Source organism: Drosophila obscura, unplaced genomic scaffold (genome assembly GCF_018151105.1).
Source record: "Drosophila obscura isolate BZ-5 IFL unplaced genomic scaffold, ASM1815110v1 contig_17, whole genome shotgun sequence".
Taxonomy (NCBI): domain Eukaryota; kingdom Metazoa; phylum Arthropoda; class Insecta; order Diptera; family Drosophilidae; genus Drosophila; species Drosophila obscura.
The window spans coordinates 641,034-663,000 of NW_024542757.1; the positions used below are offsets into that span (position 1 = coordinate 641,034).

The 21,967-nt window shown below is 51.0% G+C and overlaps 7 protein-coding genes across 23 annotated transcripts; 4 read left to right on the forward strand and 3 right to left on the reverse strand.

Annotated features, from left to right (window-relative positions):
• Positions 1–1,556: 1,556 nt before the first annotated feature.
• LOC111078963 (troponin C) lies at positions 1,557–2,614 on the forward strand. Its single transcript, XM_022373931.2, has 4 exons — positions 1,557–1,664; positions 1,731–1,905; positions 1,962–2,213; positions 2,463–2,614. The coding sequence occupies exons 1-4, from the start codon at positions 1,653–1,655 to the stop codon at positions 2,489–2,491; spliced, it is 468 nt and encodes a 155-aa protein (XP_022229623.2). The 5' UTR covers positions 1,557–1,652; the 3' UTR covers positions 2,492–2,614.
• Positions 2,615–4,364: 1,750 nt separating this feature from the next.
• On the forward strand, positions 4,365–9,914 carry LOC111078946 (glycine-rich cell wall structural protein). Of its 14 annotated transcripts, XM_041592021.1 has the most exons (12): positions 4,367–4,635; positions 5,875–6,508; positions 6,572–6,625; positions 6,738–6,854; positions 6,919–7,035; positions 7,752–7,868; positions 7,932–8,048; positions 8,113–8,229; positions 8,931–9,047; positions 9,112–9,207; positions 9,418–9,534; positions 9,599–9,914. In XM_041592021.1, the coding sequence occupies exons 1-12, from the start codon at positions 4,621–4,623 to the stop codon at positions 9,727–9,729; spliced, it is 1,749 nt and encodes a 582-aa protein (XP_041447955.1). In that variant the 5' UTR covers positions 4,367–4,620; the 3' UTR covers positions 9,730–9,914. The 14 variants fall into 14 exon arrangements, with proteins under 14 accessions (XP_041447960.1, XP_041447963.1, XP_041447966.1 ...); XM_041592026.1 differs by lacking the exon at positions 7,932–8,048 and having other exon boundaries at positions 4,365–4,635; XM_041592024.1 differs by lacking the exon at positions 8,113–8,229 and having other exon boundaries at positions 4,366–4,635.
• Positions 9,915–9,941: 27 nt separating this feature from the next.
• On the reverse strand, positions 9,942–11,533 carry LOC111078947 (mediator of RNA polymerase II transcription subunit 15). Of its 2 annotated transcripts, XM_022373906.2 has the most exons (3): positions 11,361–11,533; positions 10,829–11,299; positions 9,942–10,740 (listed from the first exon to the last, which is right to left on the reverse strand). In XM_022373906.2, the coding sequence occupies exons 2-3, from the start codon at positions 11,282–11,284 to the stop codon at positions 10,060–10,062; spliced, it is 1,137 nt and encodes a 378-aa protein (XP_022229598.2). In that variant the 5' UTR covers positions 11,285–11,299; positions 11,361–11,533; the 3' UTR covers positions 9,942–10,059. The 2 variants fall into 2 exon arrangements, with proteins under 2 accessions (XP_022229598.2, XP_022229597.2); XM_022373905.2 differs by having other exon boundaries at positions 9,943–10,740; positions 10,829–11,533.
• A 3,238-nt stretch (positions 11,534–14,771) lies between these two features.
• On the forward strand, positions 14,772–15,962 carry LOC111078951 (larval cuticle protein LCP-17). The gene is made up of 2 exons (XM_022373911.2): positions 14,772–14,857; positions 14,944–15,962. The coding sequence occupies exons 1-2, from the start codon at positions 14,846–14,848 to the stop codon at positions 15,250–15,252; spliced, it is 321 nt and encodes a 106-aa protein (XP_022229603.2). The 5' UTR covers positions 14,772–14,845; the 3' UTR covers positions 15,253–15,962.
• A 623-nt stretch (positions 15,963–16,585) lies between these two features.
• On the forward strand, positions 16,586–17,221 carry LOC111078950 (endocuticle structural glycoprotein SgAbd-9). Its single transcript, XM_022373910.2, has 2 exons — positions 16,586–16,695; positions 16,770–17,221. The coding sequence occupies exons 1-2, from the start codon at positions 16,684–16,686 to the stop codon at positions 17,166–17,168; spliced, it is 411 nt and encodes a 136-aa protein (XP_022229602.1). The 5' UTR covers positions 16,586–16,683; the 3' UTR covers positions 17,169–17,221.
• LOC111078944 (mitochondrial sodium/calcium exchanger protein) lies at positions 17,060–19,705 on the reverse strand. 2 transcript variants are annotated; one of them, XM_022373898.2, is made up of 7 exons: positions 19,410–19,705; positions 18,950–19,353; positions 18,539–18,895; positions 18,358–18,476; positions 18,061–18,295; positions 17,917–17,987; positions 17,183–17,852 (listed from the first exon to the last, which is right to left on the reverse strand). In XM_022373898.2, the coding sequence occupies exons 1-7, from the start codon at positions 19,667–19,669 to the stop codon at positions 17,652–17,654; spliced, it is 1,647 nt and encodes a 548-aa protein (XP_022229590.2). In that variant the 5' UTR covers positions 19,670–19,705; the 3' UTR covers positions 17,183–17,651. The 2 variants fall into 2 exon arrangements, with proteins under 2 accessions (XP_022229591.2, XP_022229590.2); XM_022373899.2 differs by lacking the exons at positions 17,917–17,987; positions 18,061–18,295 and having other exon boundaries at positions 17,060–17,852.
• Positions 19,706–20,046: 341 nt separating this feature from the next.
• Positions 20,047–21,030, reverse strand: LOC111078948. 2 transcript variants are annotated; one of them, XM_022373908.2, is made up of 2 exons: positions 20,342–21,030; positions 20,047–20,236 (listed from the first exon to the last, which is right to left on the reverse strand). In XM_022373908.2, the coding sequence occupies exons 1-2, from the start codon at positions 20,933–20,935 to the stop codon at positions 20,162–20,164; spliced, it is 669 nt and encodes a 222-aa protein (XP_022229600.2). In that variant the 5' UTR covers positions 20,936–21,030; the 3' UTR covers positions 20,047–20,161. The 2 variants fall into 2 exon arrangements, with proteins under 2 accessions (XP_022229600.2, XP_022229599.2); XM_022373907.2 differs by having other exon boundaries at positions 20,047–21,029.
• Positions 21,031–21,967: the final 937 nt, after the last annotated feature.

The following is a 21,967-nucleotide window of genomic DNA, read 5'->3' on the forward strand; positions in this document are numbered from 1 at the left end:
GCGCGCGCTCACCACACGAACAGACACGATTTAATGACTGAAACTTCTTCGAAAAACGAGAGTGAAATAGGGTGGTGAGGGTGGTGAGGGTGGTAAGTGGAGTTCAGCAAAGCATCGTGTGAGAGTCAAATCTCGGCTTCCAGTTCGGCATTCGTTTCTGCTGTTCATGACACACACTAAGATCACTGCTAACATTGAGAGCGAAAGTTTTTGGAGAAATGATCTCTCAGTGCATATGCGTACATGGGCATTTGGCACGCGCTCACGACACGATTTAATGACCGCATAACAGAAGGTGGGTAACTGCAAGCTGTGATAAGAATGGATGGCTGAAGCTTTTTAGAAAAACGAGATAGAGACAGAGGGAGAGAGAGAGAGAGAGAGGAGAGAGAGAGAGAGAAAGAGAGGGAGAGAGAGAGAGGGAGAGAGAGAGAGAGAGAGAGAGAGAGAGGATAGCCGTGGCCCGTATGAGAGCGATAGAGAGGCGAAAAGTACAAGGGGGGGGGAGAGAGAGCAGAGGGAGTGACACCGAGGTACTATGAGAGCGATAGAAAGGCGCTTTTAAACCAATACAAGAAATGTTAATGGTTTGTTAAGTATTATGTTTAACGTAAGAAGCTTCGAAGAAGCTTGAGCCGTCCGCGCCGCTTCATTCTTATCACAGCCCGGTCCCGGTCCCGCCTGGAGTGAAAACACGTACAGTTCAAATAAATTGAAATGAATTATAAATAATTGAAATAAATAATCAAATAATATAAATACATACATTTACATCTTTGCATGGAATACTCGGTTTTCCCGCCATATAATTTATAGATTGATATTTAATTTCTTGTTAATTTGTCTGCGCTATAAAATCCATTTGTACCGGAGAAGTGATTGATTCAACTTTTATTGGAAAATGTGATAATAGTTGCACCGATTATGATGCGGTGGGTATATATCCTGCATATAATAAAATTATTCTTACTTTGGCTATACACTGAGATAAATGAAATGTTGGTGGGTACCATGTGTGGTATTCGAATGGCACTCCTTGACGGAAACATATAAATTAACAGCTGGAACCCTGAAGATTCAGATGGAACCATTTATAGCCATTTAGAATTCCAGTTAATTCTGAAATTTCTTCTCAGTGTCGGGGTAAAAATAACCATCGATGTCCACGTTAAGCCTTAGCAAACCACTACAAAATGGAATTGCTCTGGTGCTGATCATGCGGTTGGGTGTGGGTTAGGGTGCGGGTGGGAGGTGGGGTGTCTGCTTCTGCTGGCCAACAGGGGCACAGGCAATGCTCGACGGTTTTACAGTGCTTTTCGTATTCGTTTTCGTTTTCGTTTTTGTTTTCACAAAGCAACAAATTAAATAAAATTTTTAAGTTTTCCATTGGTTCCGTTTGCATGTGTGCGTGTGCGCGGTGTGGCCTCTGCTTTTGTTTGTTTGTTTCAATGGTTTTATTTTTGAGATGCTGTTGAAAACCATAAATTAGCCTGTTACTTTTGGAATGCCTCTGTACTCTGGTGGCGGATGTGTGGGTGTGCCTCCCCGGACGAAAGTATGGGAAGATCTGGGCAACTGATTCAGTCGTTAGCGGTGATCTATTTGGTGAACAACGAGCATCAGCAGCAGCAGCAGCAGCATAAGACTTTAGCATGGAGAACATTGTGAGTGGAGCGAGGCGGGGATGCAGGATATACGGATATTTATAATGCGGCTCTGTTGCTTTGCAGGATGAAGACCTGACCCCCGAGCAGATTGCCGTTCTGCAGAAGGCATTCAACAGCTTTGACCACCAAAAGACCGGCAGCATCCCCACCGAAATGGTGGCCGACATCCTGCGACTCATGGGTCAGCCCTTCGACAGACAGATTCTCGACGAGTTGATCAATGAGGTCGACGAGGACAGTAAGTAGTCCCACTGCCTTCGCCACGGGTATCCACTGACCTAGAACTTTGAACAGAATCCGGCCGCTTGGAGTTCGAGGAGTTCGTGCAGCTGGCAGCTAAATTCATCGTCGAGGAGGATGACGAGGCCATGCAGAAGGAACTGCGCGAGGCCTTCCGTCTGTACGACAAGCAGGGCAATGGCTACATTCCCACCTCCTGTCTGAAGGAGATCCTGAAGGAGCTCGACGATCAGCTGACCGACTCGGAACTGAACATGATGATTGAGGAAATCGATTCTGACGGCTCCGGCACCGTGGACTTTGATGGTAAGCAGTGACACCGACCAATTAGCAGCATGCCTCATGAATCTCTGAATCTCTGAATTCTCTGGCTCCGTGCCAGCCTTGAGAACAAGCAAATTATTTTAATTTGTAGGCTCTTCAGTCCGCTATTCTCCATTTTGCCTGGCAGAGAGAAGACAATGCTGCCTGCCCTTGTGGTTGACTATTTTTAGGCTTCCGGCTCTGTATCTGAATGCCACTAATTGCTCCACTTTCCCTCCATTTCGTCCACAGAATTCATGGAGATGATGACTGGCGAATAAGTCTCGACTCTTGGACACACTCTTGGAAACATCTCCTAGCATTGATGGCTGCATGCCGTGCACCACTCCCCACACCCCACACGAACTTTGAGGCTTGAATAAACATTTTCTATTTTATTTCTACGATTGAGTAATCATAATTACGCTATAAATAATGTGCTCGAAGCTAGAGGGCAGCTGGTACAGCATCATCGTCAACAGGAACTACTACTCGATAGAATAGAAAAACCCAAAACGCGGCAAACATTCTCCCCTGCTGGCAACTATGTAGCTGCATTTGCAACTGCAACTGCATCCGAGTTGGATGAATCATCATCGTAATTGACGCCCCCAAGTATTGGTTAATATTTTCGATAATATCTACTTTTGCAATGGCCTGGCCTGGCCAGGGGACTGCGATGGGGGCGTGCCACACACTCATTTGTGTGTTAATTTGGCAAGGCCAATGCAAAGCGTGATGTGCCGTACAACGCGTCGTATGATGAATGTTGCGCATACGCAACTTGGCCCGAGTCTGTCCCCCATTGTGTTGTCTCATTCTTTGCTGCTCGTGTGGCCGCATGCGTGCACATTCCTTTTGCCACTTGGCTGCCGTTCTGGTGCGCACAGCTGTGCCGCCTCGATCAGCCAAGGCGACCATCCCATGCCACCAAGAATCCAATCCAAGAATGGGAGCGCTTCGATGACAACCTGCCGAGGCCCGTGTCCGTGTGTGTCTCTTTGCGGTGGAGCTGCCTTTCTAAATACTGCGCGGCGACAACAGGCAAACGGGCAAATGTCAATGAGCATTCTCCTACTGATGCTGATGCTGCTGCTGTTGCTGCTGCTGCCAGAAATCGTCAGGCATTTTGGCCTAAACTTGGCCCATACAACGGGCCAACGAATTTTCACATTCAACCGAAAATGAAAAAGAGAAGCAACTGCCCTTTCTGCTGGATGTTGCCCAGGCAGATGGATGTTGCCACCAAATGGAGCAACTTGTTTTGCGCAATTTTTTTTTGGGTTTTTGTTGTCGTTTTTGGGGTCTCCCACCAGGCCAGGCCCCAGGGTGTCGATGGTGATATTAGCGGTATTTATTACCCATTTCGATTTCAGTTTTCCTACGTTTTCCCGGGGGTGAAAAGGTCAAAGACTGGACCCAGACCGGTACCAGTTTTTTGACATCCGTCTCGGGCCAGACATGATTAGAAGACACCACCGTATGCGATTCTTGACGCCAATTCCGATTGCATTCAAAGCGCATTAAAATTGTTTCCCAAACGTGCAATTCAATGGAGATGAGATGAGTCGTTTGGCATGATGATGATGATGATGATGCTGATGATGATGCACTCAAGCGTTGAGGGTTTTCGATTGGATTTCAATTTACGAGCACCAGAGCACCATCAGCATCAGCATCGGCATCGCCAGAAACTTGCTAATTTTACCGACCTGGCGAGAGTAGATGTAGATGTGGCCTGTGGCCTGTGGCTGAGAGCGTACAAGTGAGTATGTTTAACAACAAGACAAGGTACATTGGGTAAACGAGATGCCGCCGCTGAGACAATAGTCTAAGCAGCTCCAGCCCAAGCCCCAGCCCCAGCCACATCCCCAGCCATAGGTCTCCCTTCGGCATGCAATTGTTTGTGCCAGCCAACCAACACAGCTGCACACGATTGCAATAAATGCCATAAAGTATCAAAATCTCAGCCAGGCAGGCCAGCACTCGCTCTGCTCTCTGTCTCCGCCTCCGTCTCCGTCTCAGACATCGTCGCCATCGCCATCTCCGGCTTCAGCTGCAGCTTCGGCTTCGGCAGCATTTTCGTTCATTCCATTCCATTTGATTGCATTTGGCGCCAACCAAGGTATAAAAGCTGGAGAACCTGGGCTGCGATCGGCACACTAGTACTGTGACAATAGAGGAGCCACGACACGCGGAGGCGGCTGCTGCAGAACCCAAAGGAGCATAGGATTCGCATGGATTTGTGACTTATTTCTCAGAGACTGAAACTGTGTGTGCCAGTGTGTGTGTGTGTGTGTGTGACTGTGATTAGTGTTGGGAAAAAGGACATCCCAGGACATACATACATCTACCCACATATCTCCTGTCGAGACTTGGAATATATTCGAACAATCAAAAGATATCAGAGATGGCTCTCAAATGGGTAAGTATCCCTGCCAATCCCCCGAGAATCATGCTGCGCAGCATGCATGGGATTTCCCAATCCCACATAGCATATCCCAAGTGCCTCCATGCCCTTCCGACTCGGGCCCCCCCCGCTCTTATTGTATTGGCGCATAAAAAAAAAACGCATAAATTAAAAGGCCATTTAAAATCAGAGATAGCTGATGATGAGGTAAACCCGCCCGGCACGCAAAGTTGCCCAAGAAGTCTTCCATCTGCATCGTGGCTCTGTTTTTGTTTCTGTGATCGTGTCCGCCGCCGCCTCCAGCGGCAGATCATCAGCGGCTGGCCGGACCCAAAATTGATGCAGTGGCGTCCCAATTGGCAGCCCATTTGGAATTACCACAGTTATACGACGAGTACTTTGGGTGGCTTCCAATTCTGGTTGCGCAAGTCTTGGGACAACTGCTCTGGTCACGAACTCCCTGAGAATGCGGCTGCCACGGGGGCAGGCGTTGGATGCAGCATGCAACATGGATGATTCAGTGCCGCAAATGTCAGAATTTCCATTATTCGGCAGGGGGATGGGTGCGGGGACAGCTGCGCGCGCGGTGAGTTCATCATCGATGCAGCAGTCGATAGAGCTGTTCTGTTACGTTTATGGCCAGTGCTGCATACGAGGCGACGGGCAGCACTCGTAAACGGTTTAAACTTCAACTTGACACCCGGCCAGGCTACATTTACTTAACCTTCCCATCATCAGTAGCAACAGCCTCATCAGCTGCCATCCCCCCAGAGTCTCCTTAGCTGCCTCCTCTCTGATTGTTCACACGCTGAGGCATGCAACTCAATGTAGCTGCTGCCCGTCGCCAGTAGCAGACAAGACATCTTCTGTCGAACAAGAAGTGCATAAATATCAGAGTTCGCCGCAACCCCATGACGAAGATGGTGGCACACAGCCTTAATGGGGGATCCGCTGGCAACAATGGAAAAGCGAAAACGTGAGTGAGTGGAGTGCGCTGCGGTCCATCAATGAGTGAATATTTCATTAATGAAATGGCAGTTACCACCACTCGGTCGTACGTCTGTCTACTCTTGACCCCATTGGGGGGCGGGTGGCTCCATCAGGGATTTTGAGTGCGGGATCTTCCTGGGACAATGAGTGCTTCGTGCATCGCGATGGCAATTGGGATTCGGGTGAACTTTACATATGCCAGGAGGCATCAATTTGTATGTAATCCAATCCTCTCCTCTCTCTTTCTCTCCCTCTCTGGATTAGGCTCTCCTGATCACGATGCTGACGCTCGCGCGGTGTGCAAAGTTGGACAACAAATACCTGCCGCCGCCTGCGAGTGCGGCTAGCGCGGGTGGCAGTCCAGGAGCAGGTCTGCAAGGACCAGGGAGTGGCTTTGGCAGAGGTGGCGGTGCTGGGGGTGGGGGTGGCAACAACGGATTGGGTGGAATAAACAATGGACTGGGCGGTTTCTCAGGCGCTGGGGGTCCAAGTCGACCCATTGGACCGGCTCCCGCTCAACGGCCCAGTGCTCCAGCGGGCTCTCCTCCAGCGGGTCCGCCCATCCCGATATTGTCGTTCGTGAACGAGAACGACGGCGACGGAAACTACCGTTTCAGCTACGAGACGGGCAACGGGATCAAGGCCCAGGAGGAGGGCACAGTGAAGAACAAGGGATCCGAGAGCGAGATCCCCTCGGTAATGGGCTCCTACTCGTACACCAATCCCGAGGGCGAGCTGGTCGAGATCTCGTACACGGCCGATGAGAACGGATTCGTGCCCTCCGGAGCAGCACTGCCCACGCCCCCGCCCATTCCGGAGGCTATTGCCAAGTCGCTGGCTGCCCAGGGCATTAATGTACTTCCGGGTGGTGGCTTCACTGGAGGCGGCGTCGGCCAGGGTAAGTACCAGATGATTATTGACGGAGTGTTCTTGCTTACAACTTACCGTTCTCCGTTCTCAGGAGGCGGAGGCGGATCAGCATATGGAGGAGGATCTGGAGGAGGCGGTGGCCAAGGTAAGTGGAAAATAAATGATGACTTCCACAAGGGAGCGTATAAAAGTAGATACGCGGCACTTGCCGCGGCTCACAACGTTGTTGCTTGTTACACACAATCTTTTTGGCTTAGGTGGCGGCGGAGGCGCAGGGTATGGCGGCGGAGCAGGACGCCGAGGGGCTCCAGGATCTGGTGGACAAGGAGGATTTGGAGGTGGGCCTGGCGCCCCAGGAGGCGGCGGTGGCCAGGGTAAGTTGGAAGATTAATAAACGCAAATCTTTGCGATTTTTAAATAAAACTTTTCTGATCTTAGGAGGCGGCGGAGGAGCAGGGTATGGCGGCGGAGCAGGACGCCCAGGGGCTCCAGGATCTGGTGGCCAAGGAGGATTTGGAGGTGGGCCTGGCGCCCCAGGAGGCGGCGGTGGCCAGGGTAAGATGAAGATTATTAAAGAAAATCTTTGCGATTTTTAAATAAAACTTTTCTGATCTTGCAGGGTGGCGGCGGAGCAGGGGGGGGCCGGGGTCTGGTGGCCAAGGAGGATTTGGAGGTGGGCCTGGCGCTCCAGGAGGAGGCGGTGGCCAGGGTAAGTGGAAGTAAAGGAAATTTTGCTTTTAAATAAAACTTCTATCTAGGGGCGGCGGGAGCAGGGTGGGGCGGAGCAGGACGCCCAGGGGCCCCAGGATCTGGTGGCCAAGGAGGATTTGGAGGTGGGCCTGGCGCCCCAGGAGGCGGCGGTGGCCAGGGTAAGATGAAGATTATTAAAAGAAAATCTTTGCGATTTTTAAATAAAACTTTTCTGATCTTAGGAGGCGGCGGAGGAGCAGGGTATGGCGGCGGAGCAGCACGAGGTGGGGCTCCAGGATCTGGTGGACAAGGAGGATTTGGAGGTGGGCCTGGCGCCCCAGGAGGCGGCGGTGGCCAGGTAAGTTGGAATAATAAACGCAATCTTGCGATTTTTAAATAAAACTTTCTGATCTTAGGGGCGGGTATGGCGGCGGAGCAGGACGCCGGGGCTCCAGGTCTGGTGGACAAGGAGGATTTGGAGGTGGGCCTGGCGCCCCAGGAGGCGGCGGTGGCCAGGGTAAGATGAAGATTATTAAAAGAAAATCTTTGCGATTTTAAAAATAAAACTTTCCTGATCTTAGGAGGCGGCGGAGGCGCAGGGTATGGCGGCGGAGCAGGACGCCCAGGGGCTCCAGGATCTGGTGGCCAAGGAGGATTTGGAGGTGGGCCTGGCGCCCCAGGAGGAGGCGGTGGCCAGGGTAAGTGGAAGATTATTAAAAGAAAATTTTTGCGATTTTTAAATAAAACTTTTCTGATCTTAGGAGGCGGCGGAGGAGCAGGGTATGGCGGCGGAGCAGGACGAGGTGGGGCTCCAGGATCTGGTGGACAAGGAGGATTTGGAGGTGGGCCTGGCGCCCCAGGAGGCGGCGGTGGCCAGGGTAAGTTGGAAGATTAATAAACGCAAATCTTTGCGATTTTTAAATAAAACTTTTCTGATCTTAGGAGGCGGCGGAGGAGCAGGGTATGGCGGCGGAGCAGGACGCCCAGGGGCTCCAGGATCTGGTGGACAAGGAGGATTTGGAGGTGGGCCTGGCGCCCCAGGAGGCGGCGGAGGCCAGGGTAAGTGGAAGATTAATAAACGCAAATCTTTGCGTACTCAAAAAAAGTTCAGGGGTTTATTGTACTTGTGGTAAAAGTACAGAGACGTACAGTACGCAGAGAAGGAAACGTTTCCGACCCCATAAAGTATATATATTCTTGATCAGCATCAATAGCCGAGTCGATATAGTCTGTCCGTTCGTCCGTGTGTCCGTCTTGATCTCAGAGACTATAACAGCTAGAGCAACAAAATTTTGTATCCAGACTCATGTGATATCACACTGCTACAAGTGTATTTCAAAATTTCGCCCCCCTTTTCCCCCAAGAAAGGACGAAAATTTGTGGCAGGCACATTTTTAAAGATACGATAAAACTAAAAACGCAGTATCGGAGCAAATGACCATATCTACCAGACTGCCGAATCTGGATCAGATCGGATCATAATTAACAAGAGACAATGCTACTCATTATCTTTCTCGCTCGCACACTCTGCCTCGTTCAGTGCGCGAGTGCCCGCCAGCGGTGAAGATGTAGAATATACATTGTAGATGTAGATAACAGATGTAGGAAAAATCTCTAAAATGTACAATTTCTTAAAATTCTACATAACTCATAAGCTCAAAATGTTATATACTGACTGAGTACGGGTATAAAAGTAGAGTCGCGTCCCCAGAAGCGACTCACACGTTCCTTCTCGTTAAATAAAACTTTCTTGATTTTAGGCGGCGGCGGAGGCGCAGGGTATGGCGGCGGAGCAGGACGAGGTGGGGCTCCAGGGTCTGGTGGCCAAGGAGGATTTGGAGGTGGGCCTGGCGCCCCAGGAGGCGGCGGTGGCCAGGGTAAGTTGGAAGATTAATAAACGCAAATCTTTGCGATTTTTAAATAAAACTTTTCTGATCTTAGGCGGCGGCGGAGCAGGACGCCCAGGGGCTCCAGGATCTGGTGGCCAAGGAGGATTTGGAGGTGGGACTGGCGCCCCAGGAGGAGGCGGTGGCCAGGGTAAGTGGAAGATTATTAAAAGAAAATTTGATTTTTAAATAAAACTTTTCTGATCTTAGGAGGGGCGCCCAGGAGGGGCTCCAGGATCTGGTGGCCAAGGAGGATTTGGAGGTGGGCCTGGCGCCCCAGGAGGAGGCGGTGGCCAGGGTAAGTGGAAGATTATTAAAAGCAAATCTTTGCGATTTTTAAATAAAACTTTTCTGATCTTAGGAGGTGGCGGAGGAGCAGGGTATGGCGGCGGAGCAGGACGCCCAGGGGCCCCAGGATCTGGTGGCCAAGGAGGATTTGGAGGTGGGCCTGGCGCCCCAGGAGGAGGCGGTGGCCAGGGTAAGTGGAAGATTATTAAAAGCAAATCTTTGCGATTTTTAAAAAAAAACTTTCTTGATCTTAGGAGGCGGCGGAGGCGCAGGACGCGGTGGTGCTCCAGGTGCGGGCTCTCAGTACATCCCTCCCCCACCAGGACTCCCAGGAGGTGGACGAGGCAGCGGGGACTTCAATCCGCAGACCGGCTACAGCTATTGAGCGCGGCGAGCTCCCTTTTCCCAGCCAAAACCACTTCACTCCGATCGATGAAACCTCAGTGCAACGCAATCGCAATCTGCCTTAAATACTCGTGCTACCGAGTGTGGCGCTTAAATTATTTCTTATTTGTGTAAGCTACCCCGATCCGATTCTCTCCGATAAGGCAATAAATGAATTTTAGTGAACGGCTGAGTCCATGATTTAAGGGATAAGAAGCAAAGAGAGCAGTTTGACTTTTCTGGTGCATGTATTTCATGCCTTTGAACGCGACTACGTGTATGGACTAAGTGTAAGTATCGATGCAACACAATTTGGTCAACGTGGGAATAATCACTTCCTCGGGGACTTCTTGAAGCGTCTGCCGTACTGATTGTAACCATACGGATCCACCAATTGGTTCGATCTGCCTCTCAACTGTTGGGTTATCAGCGCCTGCTGCTGCTGCTCGTTTTGCTGTTCCTTCTGCTGTTGCTGTTGCTGCTGCTGCTGTTGCTGTTGCTGCTGTTGTTGCTGCTGCTGCTGTTGGTTGGCATTCTGCTGGCCCTGCTGTGATGTGAGATTGCTACCAAATTGCTGACCATATTGTCCGGCATACTGGGCTGGCAGGCGTCCGGAATGGAGCTGATTGAACGGCTGCTCCGGCTGATACTGTCCAGAGTTCGGCTGCTGCTGCTGCTGCTGTTGGAAGTTTCGCTGCTGTTGCTGCTGCTGTTGCAATGAATTCTGCGGCTGTTGCAGCGCGTTCAGCGGCTGTTGTCCTGGCCCCTGTGGTCGAAAGGGTGCCGTGGCCAGCGGCGGAGGCAGTTGGCGGAACGGCGTCTGGTATGGATTCAGATTGGGATTGAGCACGCCCTGCGGCTGGTACGACTGCTGTCCACCTCCCACAAAGTACGGAGGCGGAGTGGCAGGAATGCCCGTGCCCTCGGCTCGGAAACCGTTCTCATCGGCGATGTATCGAACCGTAATGGGCGTGCCCTCGGGCGAGGTGTACGAGTAGGAGCCCTGAATGACCTGCAATGCTCAAGAAATGAGATGTTAGGTTCTCCCGAAAGTATGCCACACGCTTTGAACCCCAAAAGAGAGGGCTCCCCACACCCACCTGTGCCTCAACGCCTTCGCCATATCCGAGATTCTTGACATAGCCCTGGGCCTGGGCAGTGGTTCCATCGGCAGAGGAGTATCCATAGGAGAAGCTGCCGTCCAGATTGAGCTCGTTCTGGTAGGCCGTGATGGGGACATAGTTCTGCTGCTGGTACTGGTTGTACCGATAGGGATTCTGGAGAGCGGCTCCCGTCAGCGGCGGAGCCAAGGGGTTGACCAGCGGATTAAGCGGATTAAGGGGATTAAGCGGACTGCGCTGCGCCGGAAAGAGGCCCTGGCTCTGGCCCAGAGTCGGCTGACGCACGCCGAATGGTGACTGCTGCTGCAGCTGGACTCCCTGCTGGCGCTGCGCGAAGCCTGTTCCTGGTAGCTGCGCCCGGCAAGCGGAGAGACAGAGGCCGGCCAGGAGGCAGGCCACCCAGCGCAGCTTCCTCATGCGGGTGGAAGCGGGCATTTAACCTGTCGTCAGCTGGTGGATGCAGTGGCTCGTAAATCCCACGAATGTCCCACAAATTACACGCTCGATTAACCTGATGTCTCACTTTCGTTGGGCGCTGAGTTGTGGTGGGAAAACGGAGCCCGATGTCCGATGTGGAGATGGAAATTGTGCCGATTTGTGCCGAACCGAACCTAACCGAGCCGAGCCGAGATGTGATGTGATGTGAGATGCGACGTTGCCACTGGAAGTCACTGAACGAATGCCGTGCCCCGACTGCAACTGCGGCACCGACTGCGGCCCGTATTTATACGAATCTGGACCCAGCGGTGGCCTGGTGGGCCCTAAAGCGCGGCCTAATCATAAGAACAATCGACCCAGCGACGCCGCTTCCTGCCGTGGTACTACCGTGCTCGTGGTATCTCTGCCCCAGCTCTGCTCCAACCAGGGGGCTGGTGGTGCGGGGCATTGGGGCATCTATCTCGATGGTTATCTTATGCTTGGCCCAGTGGCGTGTAATTTATCTGCGGCTTGCGAGTCGTGTTAACAAGCTGCTCGCTGATGCCACAGATGCCGCAGATGCCGCAGATGGCAGCTTTATTGGTTTTTTATCGGCCATTGACAGAAGGACAAACGAATTTCGTTGCCTGATTGATATCTTCATGGTGGCCAGCCCGACCGTTGGCCTCTTCCGGCGTTTTCCCGATGCGCGCACTTATTTATGATGCATCCCATCCAACCATCCATCGGTTGCATCTTCAGTGTGGCTTCTGGTTCTGCTGCGGCTACTTCTGTTGTCGACCCCCATATGCAAATGATGCGTTTTTGCTCTAGCTCGTGTCTCCGCCGCTGCCGCTGCTGCTGCTGCTGCTGCTGCTGCTGCTCTGAGGCACTCCTAAGGTGTTTATGTGAGTTATGTGCTGACAGTACGGCACCTCCCCCCCCAACCACCGACTGACGGTCCGCTGTTCTGGCCTGGCCAGGGGTCAAGGTGGTTGTCGGACCTCAACCTGATCTCCAAGTGCCATGAATATCATTTATCAGGCCGTATCTATCCGCAGGAACCCTTATCCATCCCTGCCTGAGAGAGTTTCCCCGGAGGTGTTCCATTGTCTCATGCCCCAGTCATCCATCATGCTGCGATTGCTCATGCCGCGGCGCGTCATGATCGCCATCAGTCATTTGTAAATGCCTAGCCCGCGCCTCTCGCTCTCGTTTGTCATCTGTTCGAGCAGCCATTAAAATTCGAACACACTCGTATTCGTACTCGCATCTTGTTCCATGTTTGCTGCTTTAATTCTTGCGTTAATTGCAAATATGCAAATGAGGATGGAATGAGATTTTGCACTGGTCGAACCAAGGTCGAGTCAGGCGAAAGATGAACTCAAAATAAAAGTCATTCTGGAAGTGAATTATCTAAATTCAAATTTTCACTAAATCTAATTAATTTCCTATGTGGAAGAATGTTGAGAGCCAAATATTGCATCACTTTTAATCCATCTGCGACAGAAGATATAATTGTCTACTGCCTGGCTGTAGGCTAGTTAATAACTAGTTAGTTCACAGCTTCGTATAACTGCCTAAAAGTATTCTATATGAAAACAGATATGATAGAAATACCATCCACATCAAGCATACGCAAGTGCTGAATGCGCTACACAAGGAATATTTACAGAGTGAATGGTATTAGCTTTGGATTTAGATTAATTCGTTGGAACCCATATATATACCTATATAATTGAATTATATTTGTGAAAATAAATATAAACTAAAATATACAAAGAGGAAGAGGCTCTCTTTCATGCTGAAGGTTGCCTCCCATAGCTGAATAAAATATTGAAATATTATTTTTAGACTTTGCACAACTGCTAAAGCATCTAGAAAATATGAAAATTGTCTCACTTTTAGCCGTGCTATTAGGGGAGTGAAGGTAACAAGGGAATCATCAGTAGTGTACTTTTCTCATCACGATATTTAAGGGAACATCGTGGTGGGTGAATCAATTTGCCGTTGAGGTGTTCGAAAGGCAGCGAATCAATATTAATTATGAACATGCTGCCCCACATTTCACAACATTCGCTGGATGGAGCTGCCATTTGAATAATTTACGATGCTGGAAGAGCCCCCAGAGCCCCGAGAGAAACATAAAAAGTTGCTCCCTGCCCACCCCTGAAATTTATGCAGAAATGCGAGACAAGCGCACAATGCGGCTCGATGAGCAAACTACATTAAACACGGGACGGACACTCCTCCCACGACTCTTCATTCGAGTGTAACTCCAATTTGGACAGCGACAGCGACTGCGACTGCGAGGATTATTAATGGTCCACAGGCACCGAAAATTGTGGCATTTTTGCGGTAAGATTGGGTAGGAGAGAACGCGCTTGACATTTGTGTAATTGCATTTGGCCAGGTTGGCCGGCCTGGTTAGTCAGAAATTATGGCCGCCAGCGCAGCTAATTGATTCTCTCGTGGATGCTGTGCGTAATGCGACTGCAGATCTCGTCTGGCTTCTGGTTCCGGTTCGAGGCACTGCAACTGCAACTGAAACTGCGACTGTGACTCTCGAAAGGTTAATGTGTCGCCGCTCTAAATTACGACCTCGTTGGCATTGCATCTTTGCATTAATGGGCTGCTATTTGTGCAACAGTGTAATGCCAGAAAGTTATTGGATTTCCATGCCAAATGGGCGAGACTGTGCAGCTGAGAATCAATTTATTAACACGTTGGCCCGAGAGCACCACAAACTGAAGCTCCAAGTTGGAGACTTGAAAACTTGGAAACTTACAAACTGAATCTGGAACTGAAACTGGGCGGGCCAAGGCAAATGCCAAAAATCCAACTTCTGGCGTTGCGAAATTGCTGGAAATTATTATTGAATTCTTTTTGTCTTGCCGTTTTGGCATACATAAATGTTAGTCGCTTCTCAGTGGCGGTGCCGCAGTGCTGCCAGGTGCCCACCCACTGTAACAGCTGTAGTGGAGAGACCCAACAGCTCCATCTCAGAGTCCGACTCTTGGTGTGGAATTTGCATGGAAGTCTGGTGGAAGGGTGGAAGGTGGGGCGGAAGAACGGAACGATTTGCAGTCACTCAGCCGTTACCATTTCTGCACCTTTCGCTTGCGGGGGCATGCCACAGTGCACAGTGCCACAGTCGCAGCCAAATTTGACAAATTTTATTAACTGCCTGCAAGTGCTGCACCTCTCCGATCCGCTCCGATCCGATCTCAGCCCCCACACGATCCAAAGATTACTCGCTATCTGCATTGTAAACATGACAGCATACGGTTGAGGGTGCGGGTGCGGTTGCGGGTGCGGGTAGGGACACACTTCTCTTCTGATCGGATCTGTATCATTTGAATTGCAAATCTGCAGCCAGTCTGCGGTTCAACAAACTCTCTTTCTCCCGCTGCTACTTTCTACTGACCTCAAAAGGCCCTCACTATCACAGCAGCTGTTGCATAACCAAAGAAATGGCTGAATGGCTGGCTACAGAGCCGAGCCGAGCAGAGCCGAGACGTCTATAGGTGCTATAAAAAGCGCAGAATCTTTTGTCCGCGCCCAGTATTAGCATAAATCATGTTCGCATTGGTAAGCAGAAGCGGCAGCTCATTAATAGACATCTCGCTCTACCTCTACCTCTACCCTTATCTACCCTCTACCCTCTCCTTTTGTAGTGGCTCATCTTGGCCTGCTGCTGCCACTGCTGCTGGCCAGCGGAGAGTGGTGCCGCGATTGGAATCGTTAAATCATTGGCCGAACAGCAGAGCGATGGCTCCTACTTCTTTGCCTACGAGGCGGCCAATGGCAACTACCGCGAGGAGGTGGGCATCGTCAAGGAGGACAGTCTGGAGGTGTCCGGAGTCTATCGCTACCTCGACGACAGCGGCCAGAAAGTGGAGGTCAGCTATATGGCCGACCAGAACGGCTTTGTGCCGCGAGGCTTCCACATCGGAGCTCGCTCGAATATAAATAAACCTTTATAGAGTCATGTGTTGGCGCATAACCATTGGCTTTGATGGGGGGGCACTCCAAATGCTAGCCACACAATTACAGAAGCGGCGCAAGATCGAGCGAGGAGTGCCCTGCCATCTGCAATTGGGTCCGCTCCAGCAGCTGTGAAGCTGGAGCGAGGGGATATTTAATTTGCACACACACCGACAATCGGGAGATTTTCGAAATTAGTTAAGCTGTCAGATTTATAAATTGTGGCAATTGCTGTGCTTGGCCAGCAGCAGAGTCTACCACAGTCTCCCACTGCGGGCCATGGTTGCCCTTTTGCCGAACGTACCAAATGTCGGTGTCGTCGTCGTCGTCGTCGTCGTCGCTGGGCAAATGAATCCGTATTTATCACCCTATCAAATTAATGACGATGCCAACACGATCGTTTATAATGGGGCCCGGAACTCCACTCGCGATGATTCTACAATTTTCTGCTTATTGAATTAATAGCGCAATGCAAATGGAAGTGTTTTATGCGCCGCATCAAAATTCTAATTCAAAGCATTTGTTAGCAGCAAGATGATCGTTGCAGGGAGAGTTATGATCTCTGATCGTCATCTGTGTGTGTTCGATAATATTGAGGGGATTACACCCTCCTCCAGAGACATGCCTTGCGCACACTGTGGGAAAAACCACAAAACGAAACGAAATTCTCGATATGTCGATTCGAATTTGATAATCTTTAAATATAGCTCTTAAAATATGATTAAAATTAATTTAAAAATAAACTTTTAATTCAAGACAAGACCTTTTTTAATCTGGAATGTGGAGAGATTTGGATTTTGATTCCCGATCGATTCGTTCCAGTGCACAGATCATAACATAAATTGCAACAATGCTGACATTTTACATGGCAAATGGAAACATTTCTGGGCTTGGTATTGTGTGGTCCCGCAGCGGATCGAGGCGAGGTGCGATTGATTAATCGCGACACCTAGCGAGTGGGATGAAGCCGTCGTGTAAGTTATGCAGTGAGCGGCAGAGGCCGCTAATGGAACCCCTGATCGGTGTCATCAATCGCCGGCGTCATCGGCCAGATCTGACTCAGGCGCAGAGAGCAGACAGCAGAGCAGAGCAGAGCAGATCTGATTGACACATTTCTGGTGAAGCCTGACCCAGTGCCGACCCTGACATTTGGAAGCCACAGTCAATTGGAAGTTTTCGGACGTAGCGGCGTCCACATAAAACGGGATGGGATGCAAACATGTTTAGCATGTTTAAGTGAAAAGTGAGCTGAGCTGAGCTGAGCAGCTGCTACGGCTGCTGCTGCCGGATGATAACCGAAATATTGCGTATCTATGTCGGGATGTGAGTATTTGGGAGTATAAAAGCCAACTGGCTGATCCACTTCGGGCTCACACGCGCTCCAACTCTCGCTTTCAGCCGTACTGCTCCACTCTCGATTCCCTCAAAAAATGTGCAAATTCGTAAGTGGATTACCCGAACATCGAGGATGGGATGTGGAGTGGTTCTCATTTCATCTCTTGCATCCTCCCCATAGCTCCCTCTGCTCGTCCTCGCTGTGGTGGTGGCCTGCGGCCATGCCCTGCCCGTGGAGGGTGAACGCGAACGCGAAGTGATTGAGATCCTCAGCTCGGAGACCAACAAGTTCGATGATGGATCCTACAACTCGCAGTACTCGACGGCGGACGGAACCAGCCGGCACGAGGAGGCCACCGTCGTCGACCAGGGCACCGATGAGGAGGCGCTGGAGGTGAAGGGCTCCTACAAGTACATCAATGACGAAGGCCAGGAGGTCGAGGTCCACTACACAGCGGGCAAGAACGGTTTCGTGCCCTACAGCTCCATCATCAGTCCGGAGATCACAGCTGTTGCCGAGGCGGCCAAGAATCTGCCCAAGGAGCCCGAACTGAAGCCAAAGGCATTGCAGGAGCCATAGGTTTGTATCGTTATATAACAAATCAAAATAAATTAACAAAAAAACAAACAAAAAATTGAAAGAAATTATGAAATTGTTCGACTCTGCTTGCGTTGTCTGGACTGGCATAATCTCCTCCTGCTTTGCATATCGTCGTGGTGTTTGCTTAGGCTTTGGTGTTCGCTTGATGAGACGACCCATTCCGCGCCCCGACGGACCTTGAAAGCAGACCCCAGTGATTTCGTACTATTAAGCACACGTTTGTCCACTTTTTGGGGGGGGTGTACAGTGAGGCTTGCGCTGGACAGCCGCGGGGCACATTACATAGCTCACTCGTAGAGTCCATTAGCAGTGCGCGAAGAAGAGACAAGAGGAAATTAAGACCCAAAAGAATCGAATCTGGCCATTTAATGAGGCATAAATCATCTCTGTGGGGGAATTTGCATATTTGATGGAAGCATGGGAAGTCACACTCTCTCTGTCCCCCTCTCTCTTGCTCTCCCTCTAATCATCCACGCCGTACGCATGGATCACATCGGTCTCGAGCAGCAGCAGCACTGCCACAAAGAACAGATAGTAGGCCACGAGTAGCAGGCCACAGGCCCGTCGCATCTGGAAGTTTGTGGTCAAAGCGGCCACCAGGGAGAAGACCAGGCTCACCTCCGCGAAGATGCAGGCAGTCTCCCCAAAGCTGCCCTCATCCACCTGTCAGAAAGTGTCATACAAAAAATCAATAAATTATTTTGGAAACCATTTAAAGATCTCTCACTGGGAAGGCATTGCCCACGGAGCGCACAGTCGTCTCCAGGGCCAGGGGCAGGGCCAGATTGACAAAGGTTCCTGCGTGGGGAAGGGGTGGGGCGGGATTAGCAAATGGTGCGGGGAATAGTGCTTTCAGTAGAAATAGACCCACCAAACACCGGAGAGGAGAAGGTGGCCGCGAATGCCATGCGTGGAAATCCCTGCCGTGCCAGCACTATGCCGGCCACAAGATCGCCGGCGTTCATGCCCCAGCAGATGGCTGTGGCCATGACAAAGGACTGGCTCATGTGCCAGATGGTGCCGATGGTGAAGAACATCGCCATCACCTCCGAGGTGAGGAAGAAGATCAGAAAGATGACGGAAATGAAGCCCAGAATGGCCGTAAACTGTCACCCAGGAGGATTGGATGGGGATTACTCCAGCGAGGAACTCATTTTGTTATCCTTACCCTGAAGAATTTCGGCGTGGTGTCGGTGCGGGTGCGCCAGAAGATGAGGCAGCCCAAGGGCAGCATTATGTAGAAGGCCACGATGTAGACGGCAGTGCCCAACAGATTGACGTCCTTGACTGCAAGAGTAGGGGATTCTCTGAGACGGATCAGTCGGATCAGTCGGCAGGATGACACTCACGCAGTATGAAGAAGATGTAGGTGGGGGCGATGATGAACTGCAGGCAGCAGAGCAGCTTGGACCAGCCGTGGTTGGGCTTCTCCACGTCCACAACTGGGACCAGCAGACGGAGCAGCATTTCCATGGGCTCCTTGATGAGCAGATAGATTCGGACACCGATGGACCCGCGCCGGAATTGCTCCTTGTCGAACTTGAAGATCGATTCCCAGAACTGCTGGAGGAGATGTCTGTTGGCGCCTCCGCGACGGCGTGCAGCACTCCTCGTTAGCTTCTCCCGATTAACACCCAAATCCGTTTGCCGCATGAGCTCCTCCAGCTGCTCCGCCTGTGGCTCGCTACCCTCGGTCTTCTGCAGCTCTGAAGGATATTCCGAAAATGTCAAAAGAACCAGGAATCAGATGCGGTGCCCACGGTAAACGCGAGCCTGAAGCAGGCTCTGATCCATGATGGCCACCATGACGTGCGCCAAGTAGATGAAGGCCCCTGGAACGGCTCCCAGTTTCGTGATGCCCGACTCCCGCTTGTGGATAAAGTCCATGAAGGTTGTGTTCAGGAAGAGGAAGCCAAAGTCCCGCAGAAAGTAGCTCGGCTCCACGTAAAAGGGTCTCGTGAGCATCACCAGGCCCGCCACGAAGGTGTGCTGGAACAGTGTCTGCGTCATGGACATGAGGAAGCCCCACTTCGAGAAGACCAGCAGCCCGGCCACAGCCGTAAACAAGTCCGACGACCCATTGGCTATGGTCAGCAGCGTCACCCCGGCCAAGTTCTCGTTCATGCTGAAGGTGTCCGCCAGCACCTTGAGGGTGGGACAGAAGCTGCCGGATCATCATTAGCTACGGCTCAAGCCCGGCTCTTTTGAAGGGTGACTCACTACGCTCGCACGGACTTCTGCATCATCCAGAAGATGTAGGTGGCGACCACCGTCATGGCCAGCATGCTCCAAAAGGCGTTGAACTTGTTGCGCGAGTCCACGTTGCAGTAGTGCCACGTGAGGTAGTTGATCAGGTACATGTTGTCCCTGCAGTCTGCCGTTTCCCTCACGAATTGACAGCGCTGTGGCTCCGGCAGATGGTTGACCTTGTTGCAGGCATCGCCTTGGTGCAAATTGCGGGTCCAAATACCATTGAACATTTCCGATTGCAGGGATATTCGGGTAGGCAATTGACAGGGAATCGGCAGGGCCTACTATTCATACTGTACTTACAGTACAAGAATCTTCCTCCCTTTTTGTACTCTTAAGAAACCCCAAGCCATTCCCACATGCTCCAACTTTCCCACAAATCAGATTCCATTGTTCGTATTGCGTATTCCCCGCTGCGCTATCCGAAAGATTTCTGCTTAAATTAGCACTAAACATGGCACTAACAATTTAAGCACAGCATTTATATGCAAAATATTAACTGCCACTGCTCCTCTTTTTTCGAGTACATTCCAAGCCTCAATTGGCATGCGGCTGCTGTTGAATCAGCTTCAAGTCCGAGTCCGAGTTTGGTTTGGTTTCGTTTGGATAGAGGGAATCGTTTTTATTGCTAGACAATTAAATTAGCGCGCACACATTTCACGTTTAAATGTAACAATACTTAAAGTAAGTAGAATCTAGGGAGGCTAGTCCTCTATGAGGTCTTAGGCAGTCGTGGTCTCGGCCCTCTTGGGCTCCGCCTCTGGCTTGGACTCGAGGACAACCTGCACGGGCACAATCTGGGCTTCAGCGGGCGCTTGATCCTTCTTCTCAGCCACAGCCTCCTTCTCCACGACAGTCTTCAGCTGCGACACAGCCTCCTTCTCTACCACGACGGGCACAATCTGGGCTTCAGCGGGCGCTTGATCCTTCTTCTCAGCCACAGCCTCCTTCTCCACGACAGTCTTCAGCTGCGACACAGCCTCCTTCTCTACCACGACGGGCAAAATCTGGGATTCAGCGGGCGCTTGATCCTTCTCTACCACAGCCTCCTTCTCCACCTCCTGGGAGCGAGCCTTGCGATGCTTCAGCCTGAGCTCCTCCTCTTCGGAGATGTTGGGCAGATCGGCGGCAGCCTGGGCCACAGCTGTGATCTCCTTGGGAATGATGGTGCCAATGGGCACAAATCCGTTCCTGCCCGCCGTGTAGTGCACCTCCACAGTGTTGCCATCGGCATCAATGTAGCGGTAAGAGCCAGAGACCTCCAAGGCCTCATCCTCGGTGCCGGCGTTCTGGAGTTGTCCCTGCTCCTGGCGGTACGACTGGTCGCCGCCCTCGTATTCGAAGTGGAAGGAGCCGTCCGGGTTCTTCTCCGTCTCGAACCGCAGCAGTGGCACGATCTCGCGCTTCTCGGTGGTGCTGCTCACCGACTGGCCACCAATGCTGGCGCCCCACGCTCCAGCGGCCACGGCCAACAAACAGATGGTGATCTTCAGCATTTTGGGAGTGAGAGTTCTGCGAGTTCCGGGAGTTCTGGGGAGTGTGTGGTGCGTTCCTGGCGAAGATTGGCTTTCGACTTGGCCTACTACATCAGCAGGCGGGGCTTTTATATCGGAGTTAAATGTGCGCAGCAGCTGCGAATTAGCATCTGCCAGTCAGTCCATTACGCCATCTCGTCACCATCTCCGAAATATAAAAACAAAACAAAATACAAAACGAATCATGTTGGAAAAAACACCAAAGAAATTCTATGGAAGCGGCCAGAATGTGATTTAATAAAACACTCACAGAGCCAGAGCCGCAGCCGCAGCCGCAGCCACAGCAATGGGATTTGCATATTTATGATTCAACATCAAGAGAAGAGAAAGAGCTCGAGGAGAGAGCTAAAGGTCACATCGTAACCGACGAGAGCAGGCTCTGTAATGAGTGCGATTTCTGCGATCGAATAAACCACTTAATATCAACTTAATCGATTAATGTGTATGTGCCAATAATCCAGACAGAAATTGCTGCCTGGACAGGTTCATTTCTCATCATCTTCAGAGGCAGCAGCAGCAGCAGCACCCTCAGAACACGTCACAAACAAGTTAGCTCGAAGCTACAAAGCAGCCAAATAGCCAAGTGCTGGAAGGCAATCCATCAGCTGGAATGCCCGAATATCTCGTCTCTCAGTCACGTCTCTCAGTCAGTATCTTGTGTATCTTGTATATCTTGTGTATCTCTGATTGATTGCGAATGTTTAGGAAACTGCGCTCGATTAGCATAGAGGCTAGAATTGGGTAGCATTGTGATCCGACAAGACAAAGGGGCATAAATTAAGATGCACTTTAGGTGCACTTAAAATGCGCTCAGATTGGATCGGAATGAAGCCCGCATGCGATGCGCTGCATCAGTCATCACACGGGAAACTCGCGAGTGGAGTGGAGTGGAATGGAGTGTGATGAAAATCATAAACGATGAGTAATCCCATAGATCTCTGGCAGGGGGATTGTCAATGATGTATGTCAAATGTGCAAAAATGCACTAAAATC

Bases quoted from the DNA above. Each gene is read 5' to 3' on its own strand.
- LOC111078944 (XM_022373898.2), bottom strand. From the start codon at position 19,669: ATGTTCAATGGTATTTGGACCCGCAATTTGCACCAAGGCGATGCCTGC. The intron at 18,477-18,538 runs GTGAGTGTCATC...CTACTCTTGCAG, and splicing joins CTACATCTTCTTCATACTGC to TCAAGGACGTCAATCTGTTG. The intron at 18,296-18,357 runs GTAAGGATAACA...CCTGGGTGACAG, and splicing joins CCACGCCGAAATTCTTCAGG to TTTACGGCCATTCTGGGCTT.
- LOC111078947 (XM_022373906.2), bottom strand. From the start codon at position 11,284: ATGCCCGCTTCCACCCGCATGAGGAAGCTGCGCTGGGTGGCCTGCCTC. The intron at 10,741-10,828 runs GTGGGTGTGGGG...TGAGCATTGCAG, and splicing joins GCGAAGGCGTTGAGGCACAG to GTCATTCAGGGCTCCTACTC.
- LOC111078948 (XM_022373907.2), bottom strand. From the start codon at position 20,935: ATGCTGAAGATCACCATCTGTTTGTTGGCCGTGGCCGCTGGAGCGTGG.
- LOC111078946 (XM_041592021.1), top strand. The intron at 6,626-6,737 runs GTAAGTGGAAAA...TTTTTGGCTTAG, and splicing joins TGGAGGAGGCGGTGGCCAAG to GTGGCGGCGGAGGCGCAGGG. The intron at 8,230-8,930 runs GTAAGTGGAAGA...TCTTGATTTTAG, and splicing joins AGGAGGCGGCGGAGGCCAGG to GCGGCGGCGGAGGCGCAGGG.
- LOC111078963 (XM_022373931.2), top strand. The intron at 1,906-1,961 runs GTAAGTAGTCCC...AACTTTGAACAG, and splicing joins CAATGAGGTCGACGAGGACA to AATCCGGCCGCTTGGAGTTC. The intron at 2,214-2,462 runs GTAAGCAGTGAC...TTTCGTCCACAG, and splicing joins CGGCACCGTGGACTTTGATG to AATTCATGGAGATGATGACT.